Source organism: Protopterus annectens, chromosome 10.part0 (genome assembly GCF_019279795.1).
Source record: "Protopterus annectens isolate FY-2018-M chromosome 10.part0, PAN1.0, whole genome shotgun sequence".
Classification (NCBI taxonomy): Eukaryota; Metazoa; Chordata; order Ceratodontiformes; family Protopteridae; genus Protopterus; species Protopterus annectens.
The window spans coordinates 301,503,425-301,517,472 of record NC_056744.1 but is presented as its reverse complement, the minus strand read 5'-3'; the positions used below and the strand labels follow the sequence as shown (position 1 = coordinate 301,517,472).

General features: G+C 43.8%; 1 protein-coding gene across 1 annotated transcript in view; it reads right to left on the bottom strand.

Moving 5' to 3' along the window:
* FDXR (ferredoxin reductase) overlaps positions 1-14,048 on the bottom strand; it is a 508,804-nt gene that overhangs the window by 234,030 nt on the left and 260,726 nt on the right. Inside the window, exon 6 of the mRNA XM_044085176.1 lies at positions 10,140-10,241. Within this exon, the coding sequence (XP_043941111.1) occupies positions 10,140-10,241 (102 nt within the window). The remainder of the gene's footprint in view (positions 1-10,139; positions 10,242-14,048) is intronic.

Genomic DNA, 14,048 nt, shown 5'->3' with positions numbered 1-14,048 from the left:
TTCTGTGTTCTACAGCCAGGAACTGTAATAGCGTGCATTACTATAATTGTCTGTTTACAGTTAAAAGCATTCTCTAGAGTCTGTTCCAGCTTTCTCCAATTTCAGTTTTACTGAAAAAAAAAATTCTAAGTTTGCTTCCCCTCTTTCCTGTGGCAGGTCTTGTCCAGATATGGATTTGCTGTGTCCAGGACTGTTTGTGAGCTCCCTAGCCCCCCCCCCAACTTAACTAGGGTTAAACTATTCCTGGCGCCATAAAGTCTGCTCTTCAAATTTTCCCTTGCAACTAGCCAGCCTTTTAGTTTTAGCACTCAAATCTGTTTCTTTGAGCTCAGCACTTGTTCAGAACTCATTGTAAGCAGTAATTAAGTTACAAATTACTACAGCACTCAACTTTCCTCACTTGTCTAGAGGAAAACAATTTTTAGTACTTAATAAATAAGCATCTATTCAGGCATGTCTAAAGGTCAGCTCCCGGTGTTTTCTCCTGTCTACCTGATGAATCTGGGCATCTTGGGGCAATGCAGCAATTGCCTCATGTACACAGACAACCCTATCCTCCTACCACCCAACACTACGACCTGTGAGAGATGCACTTATATAGCCAAACTGGAAGCAAAGCTCTCTTCACCGAAGACTGGACTAGACAGTCAAGAGAAGGTAAACACTTGCACCGCACCACACATCACATAGTCCCTCAAAACCTACACCACCAAAACACAAACACTGATGTTCCACTCACCAGGCTAAACAAGGAAAAAGTTACTGTCAGCTGCCTGTCGGGTGCCAGAATCTGCCACATAATGCATGCACTCAGGTCACTCCACAAGTACAAATATGACTCTGTCATTATCCATGTTGGTGTGAATGACCTGAGACGTACCTCCCTGGACTACATGAAAAGAGACATGGAGGAGATCTCCGATCTTGTAGCCCAGGCAGGTATGACCCTAGCCCTGAGTAGCATCCTGCCATCACCCAGAATGATACCACAGTACAAGGACAAAATGATTGACTTTAACAATTGGCTAAGTTTCTGGTGTCATTCTAAGGGAATTTAGTATCTGTCTGCCTGGGATAACATGACCAACAGACCACGCTGCTTTGCCAGAGATGGCCTGCACCTGTCGCCCTTGGGATTCCGGATACTGGCAAAGGCTCTTGCCACCCCTATAGTGCCTTTTTTAGGCAAGGTTCAAATGAAAAATTTACCACCATAACAGGTACAAGCAAGCAAAATCTGAGGGTAATGCTACTCAATGCTAGAAGTCTAAACCTCAAAATGCACTCACTCGAGGCACTCCTTAAAATGGAGAACATTGACATCTGTGCAGTGACAGAGACCTGGTTCAAAGCTCCAGAAAGCACTGCTGCATTAACAAGCTATAATTCATACCACACCTTTCAGCCACCAAACCCAGACCGAAACACTAAAGGTGGAGGCATGTCCATATTCATTAAGGATATCCACACCTCCCAAGCTAGTTGCTCAGCATAATGCATCCAAGATTATCCAAGTTCAACTAACTCTGGGCAAAACCGCAATCCAGATTGGAGCTTGCTACAGAACCCTCACCATGCCCCAGGATTCCCACACCTCTTTTCTTGATACACTGGAAAATATTAAGGTACAACCCAACACTGTAATAATGGGTGATTTCAACTACCCTACCATTAACTGGGAAAACTACTCGTGTACCAACTCTTTTGCTCAACATTTTCTGGAAATCATCAATTCCAACGCCTTGGATCAACTTATTCACATCCCCACCTGGGGCAGCAATATTCTAGACCTGGTCATCACCAACATAGGTGACCAGTGTTCCACACCAGAGGTCAGCTCCTCGTTGGTCAGATCCGACCACAAGCTAATCATCCTAGACATCCACATCCCGCTCCCACTCCCCATTAGGAAATCAACCGTAAAAAATTTCTCCAAAGCCAACTTCCCGCTTCTTAATACAGAAGTGGAAAACTTCACGACACCCATACAGACAATAGAGGTATGACTGCTGAATCCTACACAAATGCACTTTATAAGCACTTACACGAGCGCATGAATCTTGCTATCCCTAATAGAACCAAGATGCTAACCTCCAAAAAAAGGAAGCCAATCTGGTGGTGGTCTGCCATAAACAAACTTTACAACAGAAGAAACTGTTGCAAAAAAAAGAGTAAAATCCCACAACTGGAGGAACTCCCTGGTCAGCCTCGGTAAGAAGCTGAGATCCCTCATAAAATCCTCCAAAGCTAGTTCTGAAAACAAAATCGACACTGATTCTAAAGACAACCACAAAGCATTCTATAGCTATGTCAAGAATCTCAATAGCAACACTCAGATCTGCTCTGGGTTACAGCACAATGACACTAAATATACAGAAAGTACAGTTGTGTATTGACCATAAATGTAAATGTTCATGTGTATTCACTGTTGCAGTCATTACTCTTGGGTTATCCCTGCTGGCAGGCTACCCTCAGTCGGCCAGAATTCCAAAGTCTAGGTCCGGCATTGGTTGCGGTCGCCTCTTCCCTGACGTCAGTGCACCAGGGGCATAAAAGATGCAGCCGATGCCATTTTCTTCAGTTTTTCTTACCCCAGATGTCAGGTGCCCCCTAACTGGTATGCTGAAAAAACATGCCAATAAAAATGCATGCACAAAAATAACATTCCCTTCATATACAAGCAAATACACCAAAAAGGTTGTATAAGATAGAGAAGTGCAGATTAAGTCCCAGCAAAGAAAAGGGGGATGGTGGATGGGTAACCTGGACTGCAACAGTGAATACACTAACATCTACATTTATGATAGGTACACAACTGTACTATGTTCATATTGTTTTACTGTTGCAGTCATTACTCTTGGGTTGAATCCCAAAGCTGAGGATGGGTGGCTGGGCTAAATAGGATTAGGAGAGGCTATGAGGCCCTGCAGAACTGCAGTGGCAAAGCCTGCTCTGGACTTAAAGAGTTAAGTGGTAGTGCTTTGTGAAGGTGTGCACTGAACTCCAAGTTGCAGCCTCTAAGATATCTTTGGTTGGTACTCCTCTGAGGAAGGCTGCTAAAGTGGCTGCTGCTCTGGTGGAATGAGGCCTAATGCCCTTAGGCACTGACTTGCCATGTTGAAAATAGCAGAAACAGATGCAATGGCCTATCCATTTAGAAATAGTCTGTTTTGAGATAGCCTTTCCTTGTGATCCTGCAGCATATGACACTAAAAGTTGCTCAGTCTTTCTGAAAGCTTTAGTTCTGTCCAGGTAGAAGCGTAACTGCCTGTGTATGTCCAAAGAATGTAGAATTTTCTCACCCTTGTTCTGTGGATTTGGATAAAAGGTAGGCAAGTGAATGGTTTGGTTGAGGGCCACACTGGACACCACCTTAGGAATAAATGTAGGGTTTGTCCTCAGAGAAACCCTGTCTGGATGAAAAATTATGAAAGGTTCCACAGCCATGAGAGCTTGTAACTCCCGAGACTCGCCTTGCTAGGAGCAGAGCTGTTTTCCAGGATAAGAATTTTGTATCTGTTGTTGATGCTGGCTCAAAAGGAGGCAGTGTGAGTTTTTCCAAAACATAATTGAGGTCCCAGGCCGGAATTGGTACTCTCCTTGGAGGCCTAATGTTTTTGGCCCCTCTGAGGTACTACCTTATTAAAGGATGAGAAAAGATAGGTGGTTCTGTATTCTAATAGGCTGAAATGGCAGAGGCATGAATCTTAATAGATGAGAAAAAAAGCCTTTGTTTAGCCTCTCAGTTAGGTATTGTAAAATCTGAGGGATATTTGGTACACACGTGTCAATGCCTTGTTCCTGGCTCCAAGCACAGAATCTCTTCCATTTTTCTGCATAAGAATTTCTGGTACTGGGCCTCCTGGCTTCCAAGATAGCATCCATAACAGCTTTTGAAAGAGGAGTGTTCTGACTGGCTACATTATCCGCCATGCTGCCAGATTTAAGGTCCTGAGTTGGCTGTGCAGGATCTGATTGTTTTGTTGGGTCAACAAGTGAGAAGTTTGAGGCAATATCCATGCTGGACCTTGAGACAGGCTCTTTAGGATTGGGTACCAGTGTTGGTGTGGCCAGTCTGGTGCAATCAGTATCATTTTTGGCTTCTCCTGTCTGACCTTTAGGAGTACCCTGGGAAGGAGAGGCAGTTGGGGAAAAGCATATACGGTTAGGATTTTTCCAGCTGAAGGACAGGGCGTCCACTTTCCATGCTTGCTTGTGATAAATCCTTGTGCAAAATCTCTGCAATTGGCAGTTGTGAGGGGAGGCAAATAGATCTATGTCTGGGCATCCCCATTTCCTTATTATCATGCTGAAGACTTGCGGATCCAGTTTCCATTTGTGGGTCCAGTTTCCATTTGTGGGGATCCATGAGGTTTCTGCTTAGTTCATCTGCCAGAGTATTTGTTTTTCCAGGCAGGAATTGTGCTTGCAGGTGAACTTGAAAAGCCAATGCTGTGTCCCATAAGGTCATTGCTTGTCTGCAGAGGGGGGTAGGAATGTGTATCTCCCTGCTTGTTTATGTACCACATGAACGTAGTGTTGTCTGTCTTTATCAGTAACTGTCCTGGATGAAGCAAGTCCTTGAAAGCAGTCAGGGCATTTTGAACCACTAGCATCTCTTTTTGATTGATGTGAAGATGCATCTGGTTTGCAGGCCATGTGCCCTGAATACATTTTCCTGCCATATGGGCCCCCCAGGCATAATCTGATGCATCTGTTGTCAGTGTCTCTCTGGCTGTGGGTAAACTGAATGGCAGACCCTTGTTGTGGTGACAGGCTTCTGCCCACCATCGAAACTCCTGTTGCAGGCAGGGAATGAGTGCAATTACCGTCTCCAGGCTGTGGCAATGCTGAGTCCAAACACGTTTTAGATACCATTGTAGTTTCCTCATATGCAGCCTGGCATATGGAATTAGTAGAAAGCAGGATGCCATGAAATCCAAGGCCTGCAGGATTTTCCTTGCAGATAAATGGGTTTTTGTTGCCAATTTCTTGAAGTAAGTAGTCAGCTGCTTTTGCTCATCTGGCGTGAGATAAGCTATTTGGGCAGTTGTATTTAAGCTTGCACCCGGGAATATTATTTCTTGAGAGGGCACTAGTTTTGATTTCTTTTTGTTTACTGTGTACCCTAGGCCAATTAGTAATCTTTTTTACAAACGCCAGATGCTTTAGAAGAATGTCTTTGTTCTCTGCTTGAATTAGCCAGTCGTCCAAGTAGGGATATATTTGGATTCCTTTTTGTCTGCAAAATGCAATTACTGGTGCCAGGCATTTTGTGAAGACCCTGGGCGCAGTAGATAAGCCAAAGGGCAGTACAGAGAATTGGTAATGCATTGAGCCAGCTATGAATCTGAGGTATCTTCTGCAAGATTGTCTGATTGGGACATGCAGGTATGCCTCTTTTAGGTCCAAAGTTACGAGCCAAGCCTTCTTGCCCAGCATGGGCAGTAGCTGCTGTATAGTCAACATCTTGAATTTTGGAACTTCCAGAAACGTATTCAGTATAGACAGGTCCAGTATTGGTCTCCAGGTTTTGTCCTTTCTGGGTACCAGGAAAAGTCTGGAGTAAAATCCTTGCCCCTGCTCTTGTTGTGGTACTTGCTGAATGGCCCTCATGTCCATGAGGGCTGTAATTAGTTTTTGGCCTCTGCCCATTGATTGTGTGGCAATTCTGGCATACCTTTTGGCCTTGGTAGAGTGTGAAAATGGAACCTGTAGCCTTGGGACACTATGATCAGGACCCATTTGTCTTGGGTAACCATTTTCCAATTTGATGAAAAAAGTGATAGTTTTCCCCCTAAGGGGACTGCCAAAAGAAAAGTGCTTGGATCTGGTAGAGGAAAGTCATTGGGACTGTTTCCTGTAAAGTTGTGATTTGTCTTCTATGCTTTTGGAGGTAGGAGCACCCCATTGTTTAGGCCTGTATGAGCCTTTGGGCTGAGATCTGCCTCTGGGATGCCTGTATCTGCCTCTTTGTGGTCTGACACTGGAAAGGACCAATTTTTAGAAGGCCGGTTCCTGCTAAACCTGGGTGGCTGTACCTGTAAGAAATCCTTGACTGTCTGCATGGATTTTGCTTTATCCTCCATTTTTTTCAACACCTCTTCTGCTTTAGTACCAAACAAAGTATCATGCTGTAATGGTGCATCTAATAATTTTGCTTTAACATGATCAGGCAGATTCTGTTCCTTTAACTAAGCATGCCTTCTAATAACAGAACCTGTAACAGCGGCCCTGCAAGAGGCCTCCAGTGAATCATAACCACATTGCAAAGTATGCTTTCCCACTTGTTCAGCTGCATGCAATAAATCCTGCAATTCCTTGTTCTCTGAACATTCAGTATTTGTCAACAATTTCTGTTTAAGCAGTGACATTAAATATTGCTGATATTTAAGCATATGAAACTGGCAATTTAAAGCCCTTACAGCCAGGGTAGCAGAAGTGTAGACTTTCTTCCTCCATGTGTCTAGAGTCCTAGAATCCCTATCAGTGGGGAAAGGGTTTTTTGCAGTGGAAGCTTTAACCCCTTAGGGACCCTGAGATATAGTTTCTGGGTCAGCAGTGGGGTTTTTATATAGGAATTTATGAGAATCCGGGACCCTGTAGTATCTGTCTGGCTTTGCAGGTGCAGGGGGTAGAGAGTCAGGGGACAGGCCGGACTCTGAAAATAGATCATCTACAATGTCTAGAACAGGTGGAATAGCAAGGGGTCTGTGCGGAGGAAGTAGCAGAAAGTTTCTGAGCCTTTTCTTAGATTCAGAATAATCTTGGTTCTCCCAGTGGAAATGCTCCCTCATGGTATGTAGGGTTTCCCCAAAAGAATAACCCTCAGGAGGAGAGGCTGAAGGAATGGATTCTTCAGCATCAGAATCCTCATAGGGAAGCATGGAGTAATCCTGTTCAGAAGAGGAATCAGAGGAAATAGAAACCTGATCAGAAGAATCCTACTCTGTCTCTTGCCTAGGCCTCTTATCAGGAGGGGGATGGGAGTTGCCTAGGCCTCTTATCAGGAGGGGGATGGGAGCCCCTGATCAAAGTAATTAGGTCTTCGGCCATTTTAAGCATCTGTTTTTTTAGGCATGGAAGTCTGAGTAGGAGAATGCTGTACTTGTTTCTTTGTCTTTAGAGCTGCTTTAGTCTTTGAAGCTGAAGATGGCTTAATATATAGTTGTGTAGGTCTGAAGACACCCTCAGAAGCCGATGCCTGCTCAGTGGCTCCAGACCCATCTGAGGGAAATATTTTCGGAGTGTCCAATACCTTGAGTATGCAGAGGCCCAGTCGGCTCCATGTGGGAGTCGGAAGCGGCCTGTGGCTCTGAGGTAGCGGGCGCCAGGGGCTGCGAAAGCACCTCACTGAGAAGCAGTGAACTGGCGACTGGCCTAGCAGAGGCTTCATCATCTGTTTTGGACCTCGGATGCCTATCCTTTTCCTTGTCCTTGCGTTTCTTGTAAACTCCAGTTGTCGGCTGGTCCGACTGCATTATATAATTAAATCTTTGGCCAAAGTAATGAAATGCAAACTCTAACAGATGCTTGATAGTGCGTTGGTTAAATATAGCACAAAACCGACAGCTAGCAACATTGTGATCAGGGCCTAGGCAAGGAATACATTAAGAGTGAAAATCCTTATGAGGTATTTGCTTCCCACAAGAAATACAATTGTTAACTTTTTCTGACATCGGTCTGGAGCAAGGAAAAAGTTTCCCCAATGGGGTACTTAGCTTTAATGAAGACTTCGTTCTGAAATTCGGATTTGAAAATCTCAGGAGTCGGCCGACCGGCACTTGCGAACTGCTTTTGCTTCGGGCACCGCATGGCAAAAAAGACTGAAGAAAATGGCGTTGGCTGCATCTTTTATACCCCTGGCGCACTGACGTCAGGGAAGAGGCGAAAGCAACAGACGCCGGACCTAGACTTTGGAATTCTGGCCGACTGAGGGTAGCCTGCCAGCAGGATAACCCAAGAGTAATGACTGCAACAGTGAAACACGAACATCCAACTGATATTGCCAACATCCTGGCAGATAGGTTCAGTGCTAACTTTACCCCCCCACCCCCACGCCCTAAAGGGCCCATCTTTATACCGGAAGAATGCAAAGTTCCTGTAATCACGGCTGCACAGGTAAAAACCTCACTCTCCAAAGCCAAGAACACAGCATCCATGGGACCTAACAACATCCCAGGCTGCCTTCTACACGAACTACAGAATGAACTGGCACCCCACCTAAGTACCATGTTCAATCATAGCTTTACCTCAGGCTTTGTGCCCGGTGAATGGCGCATCGTGACTGTTATCCCACTCCACAAAGGGGGAGCCACAACAGACCCTGGGATCTACCCCCCCCCCCCATTAGCCCATTAGCCTGATGAGCCTGGTCTGCAAGGCCATGGAACGTATCATCATGGAATTCATAAACAAAGACATTGGAAATCTCCAAACTCTGGACCCCACACAGTTTGGGTTTGCAAAAGGCAGATCATGTCTCCTAAACCTGATGGACTTCTTTGAAGTAGTCACCAAAGCCATAGATGAGGGTAAGGTGGTTCACACAGCCTATCTAGATCTCGCCAAGGCATTCAACACCATCCCCCACTCTGGAATTATACATAAACTCACTAAACTAGGTATAAATCCCTAGGTCACAAGACGGGTTGCCAACTGGTTTACTGACAGAACCCACACTGTGAGAGTAGCAGACTCCAAATCACACTTCAGACCAGTGACAAGTACCACGGGGTTCAGTCCTGGGTCCTCTCCTGTTTGGTATCTACTTCTCTGAACTACAGGCTAACACAGAAGGTCTTTGGCTAACTAAATTTGCAGATGACTGCAAACTAGGAGCCATAATCGAAACTCCTAACAATGTGGACATCCTACAAAAGGGCCTCACTGAGACAGATGCCTGGTGTCATAGCCATGGTCTCAAGCTCAATGCCAAAAAGTGCATTGTCATCCCCTTTGGTAAAAACTCTGTACCCATGAACTACCACATAGGCGGTAGTCTACTTAACACCAAAAGTGTGATAAGAGACCTTGGGACACAGGTGGACAGTAGTCTCTCCTTTGATAATCACATTACTACAGTGGTCAGGAAATCCTTCTATGTGGCACACCTCATCACAAAAATGTTTCTCATCTAGAAAAAAAAGAGGTCATTGTTCCCCTCTACTCATCACTCATTAGACCCATTATAGAGTACAACGCCCCTTTTGGTATGTACCTCACAAGACGTCTACAACAAATGGAAAGGTTGCAAAAATACCTCACAAAGAGGATTACTGGCGTCAAACAGATGCCTTACACAGACCGTCTCAAAAAACTCCAGCTTTACTCTGTCGCATATCGCCTACTCAGAGGCGATCTCTGCCTAACATACAAAGCTATGTCAAACCCAGAGCTGTTGGGCATGCTCCACTTAAAGAAATCCCAATCCCTCCGAGCTACACGCTCTAGGGACCTAAACCTTGTCAACACAATAAACAGAACATGCTGGAGGGATAGATTCCTGTCCCACAGACTTCCCATACTCTGGGACAGACTACCTATCTATGTCAAACAGAGCTCCTCATTAGCACTCTTCAAGAAAAATCTTGATGATTGGATGGGAAAAAGGAAATTTACCCCGGGGATCACTTCTGTGGTTCTGCTGGACAGGGGCACAGGAAAATAATTTTCTTGGGTGGCGAAAGCCAGGGTACCTTTTTGGCTAGGCTTGTATAGGCCCTGGGGCCAATAGCCTAGTACCTACCTATGAACCTATAAGATAGCAAATAAATAAGTAAATAAGGGAATAAAAGCTTGTTTTGCTATGCCCATCAAAAATCATAACTAAGAAGCCACAGTCAGCTGAAGTAAATGTCTAGCACAATGCTTTACTTAGTACATACCACCTCCTTTCACATTACTAAATGCACAAATTAAAAATATAAATACATCTCACCACCAAAAAAACTTCTCCACATGAAGTTCTGTACCTTGCAGCTGATCAAATGCAATTACCAGTGCATACAAAAAGAATATTAACAGTTTTTAGCAAATTATATTACACTTTCATACACCTACAAGCTTCAGATTAAGGCTTAACTTATCAATAAGCATATCAAAACATCTCCATGCTTCACAAGTGTCCTCCATCTTACCTGCAGTAAATCAACTGGGGAGAGAAGAATCCGAGCAACGTCAAGGGCCACATTCCCCTGACCCAAAACCACCACGGTCTCACTGCTTAAGTCAGGATTTAGCTGTGGGGTAGAGGTAATATAAAGTACAAGACAATTAAGTCAGTAATATTTAATCAAGAGTGCATTTTCAGAAAAACACATCTGACTGTTTGCTAGCTAGGTATGTGAGCTGATCCATCCAGAGACTTTTCAGCCATAGGATTACAGCTAGTAAGTACTAGCTATGGTTTCAACAAAAACAACAAAGAGAGTACAATGTAACACAACGATAATCTGAATATATTACAATAGCAGACTGAAAATTAATTTGTTGGTGCAAGTCATTCATATAAAGCACTAATTACATTAGCGAGGAAAAAAATCTGTAGATCTTTTAAAGAACAGACTGATTGATGATAGTGAGAAAAGTGTTTTATTGCTCTAAATATGTGTGCGTTTTATGTACACACATGCATGCACAAAACACACGCACACATTTTCTCAGGAAACAAAACTGTAGCAAATCTGTTAATTAGAATAATGTATGCAGTGAAAAGAAAAAAAAAACACTTGGTCTATGCAGTGGGCCCACATTGTTGTTTGTGTGGACGTTTACTGGTTAGGTCTGACTATACAGCTTCCTTGCCCCAAGGCAGACACGTAGAAAGGCTATACATAGGTCAGTTTGTATGCAACCACATCAGTGAATGCCATTTTTTTTAGTCACTGAAATTGCAAAGAACAATTTGCTGAAAAATACATTTAATGAGAAAAAACAAAACACAATCAGAAACATAATTTAAGTACTACAGAATATCCCTCCAATGCAGAACACTGGACACCATTAAATCTACCACTCAACACTAAAGTCACTAACTTTTGAAAATATTACAAAAAATCATTAAAAAACGGCCTTCATTCAATGTGACATTTGACCATATTGAATCTGAACAAACTGTTAAAATGAAATGGATTTCTAGAACACTTCCAGAAAATATTCCAAATCACAAATTACATCGGTATGCATACAGCAGAAGAACATAACAGATATACAGTTGTTTTAAGAACATCTTCATGCCATGAACATACCAGATTTAAGATAAGTAGCACAACCAAAGCATAGGTAAAGACAAGAAGGTTGAGTTGGTAGAATAAGCCATTTGGTCAGCAAATCAAAAAGCAGATAAAACTAAACAAGTACTTACAGTTCTAGTACTGCTGTAATAATCAATATTACAGATGAAAGATCCATGCAAGAGATGCTATCAGAACAAAGACCGATATCACCACTCAAGCAGGCAAAGTAGAAATTAGGGTGCAGTGTACTAAATTTTATACAGTCAAATAATGTATGAAAGAAAGATTACTTGCAAGAGTATATTGTCCTAAAGCACCTTGGGCCAAAGGCTGATGACTGACATTATACCTATGCAATCAGACTTTAGATCAAATGCTGTGGACTCTCAGGACAAAACAGGTGCTGCGATGTCAGTTGATCATCACTTGGAGATGACCTGGCTCAGATGGCCAGGACAGCATCTCAACAGACCTTAAATATCCAAATGTGCAGTAATGATGTCCTGGGAATAACAAGCAAATCTTTCTGTGCACAATGAGTTAAATTCCAGCTTACAGAAGAGTTTCCAGTATATATGCTTATCACAATGGTAAACTTAAGGACCTACTGGCAGACACCAATACTGAGAGATGCAATTAAGTTAAAAAAAATCTTCCATGCAATCACAGTACTCATGCGAGTTGGGAGGGATGGAGACTACCTCCAAACTTGACATGTACCAGAAGGCCAGGAAGGAGCACCAGTAGTCAACAAAGTTATGGATAACTTGTAAAAGGAGTTTGGTAAGGCCAAAGATAACGATTTCTGCATGGCCATGAGTCCTGGCAAACCATCCAGTGACTTTGGGGGAAGAGGGAACTGATCCTAACATTTCTTCACTAAGAATACTGCCATGAGTTAGCAGAAGCACGTTTAAGAAAGGCCTGAACTCAGCAGATATGTCATCCTCAGAAAGATTCAACTGAAGTCACTCGAGGAATCAAACTATTCTGAGGTGGCAATGTCACATGACTGGAAGAGATCTGACCAAAAATGTTTGAAATTGTGGATACCTGTCATAGGTTCATAGGTTGGTACTAGGCTATCAGCCCTAGGGCCTATACAAGCCTAGCCATAACAATTCCCTGGCTATTTCTTCCCACATTATTTACTTTCCTGGACCCCTGTCTAGCAGGGCGACTGACGTGATCCCTGGGGTGAATTTCCTTTCTCCCATCCAATCGAAATGGTTCCTCTTGAAGAGGTCCAAAGAGGCACTCTGCTTGACATGTATGGGCAATCTATTCCAGAGTCTGGGGAGTCTCTGGGTCAGGAACCTATCCCTCCAGCATGTTTTGTTTATTGTGATGACAAGGTTTAGATCCCTGGAGCGTGTAGCTCTGAGGGATTGGGATTTCTTTAAGTGTAGCATGTCCAACAGCTCTGGGTTTGACATGGCCTTGTATGTTAAGCAGAGATCGCCTCTGAGTAGACTATATGCGACAGAGTATAGCTGGAGTTTTTTTAAGGCGGTCAGCGTAGGGCATCTGCTTTAGGCCCGTGATTCTTTTAGTGAGGTATTTCTGAGGCCTTTCCAGTTGTTGCAGATGTCGAGAGGTACATACTAAATGGGGTGTTGTATTCTATAATGGGTCTAATGAGGGATGAGTACAGTGGGACAATGACCTCCTTTTTTCTGGATGAAAAGCCCTTCGTGATGAGGTGTGCCACATAGAAGGATTTCCTGACTGTTGTGGCGATGTGGTTATCGAAGGCGAGACCACTGTCCACCTGTGTCCCTAAGTCTCTTATCACACTTTCTGTGTTTAGTGTACTGCCACCTATATGGTAATTCATGGATACATGTTTTTTCCCAAAGGGGATAACAATACATTTCTTGCCACTGAGCTTGAGCCCATGGCTCTGGCACCAAGCATCTGTTTCTGTAAGGCCCTTTTGTAGAGTATCCACATCATTTGGGGATTCAATAATGGCTCCCAGTTTGCAGTCATCTGCAAACTTTGTTAGCCAGAGTCCCTTAGTGTTGACCTGTACTTCAGAGAAGTAGATGCCAAACAAGAGCGGCCCCAGGACTGAACCCTGAGGTACTCCACTTGTCACTTGTCTGGAGCTGGATTTGGAGTCGGCTACTTTTACAGTGTGGGTTCTATCAGTAAGCCATTTAGCAACCCATTGGGTGACATAGGGATTGTAAGTTTATCTATGATTCCAGAGTGAGGGATGATGCCAAAGGCCTTGGCAAGGTCTAGATAGGCTGTGTGGACCACCTTACCCTTGTCCATAGCTCTGGAGACTGATTCAAAGAAGTCAATCAAGTTCAGGAGACAAGATCGGCCCTTCACAAACCCAAACTGGGTGGGGTCCAGTGTTTGAAGGTTGCCAATGTCTTTGTTTATAAGTTCCATGATAATACGCTCCATGGCCTTGCAGATAAGGCTTGTCAGACTGATAGGACGGTAGTTTCCGGGATCCAAGGTGGATCCCCCCTTGTGGACTGGGATAACTGTAGCTCTGCGCCACTCAGTGGGCAGGAAACCTGAGGTGAGGCTATGATTAAACATGACACTTAGGTGAGGTGCCAGTTCATATTGTAGTTCATGTAGTACACAGCCCGGGATGTCATCTGGTCCCATGGATGCTGTATTCTTGGCTTTAGAGACTGCGTTTTGTACCTGTGTGACCGTTTTTACTGGAATTTGGCAATCTGATATAGGCCATTTAGGGGGTGAGAGGGGGGTGAAGTTGGCACTGAATCGATCTGCCAGGATATTGGCAATATCCTTCAGATCAGTATATTTAATGCCATTCTG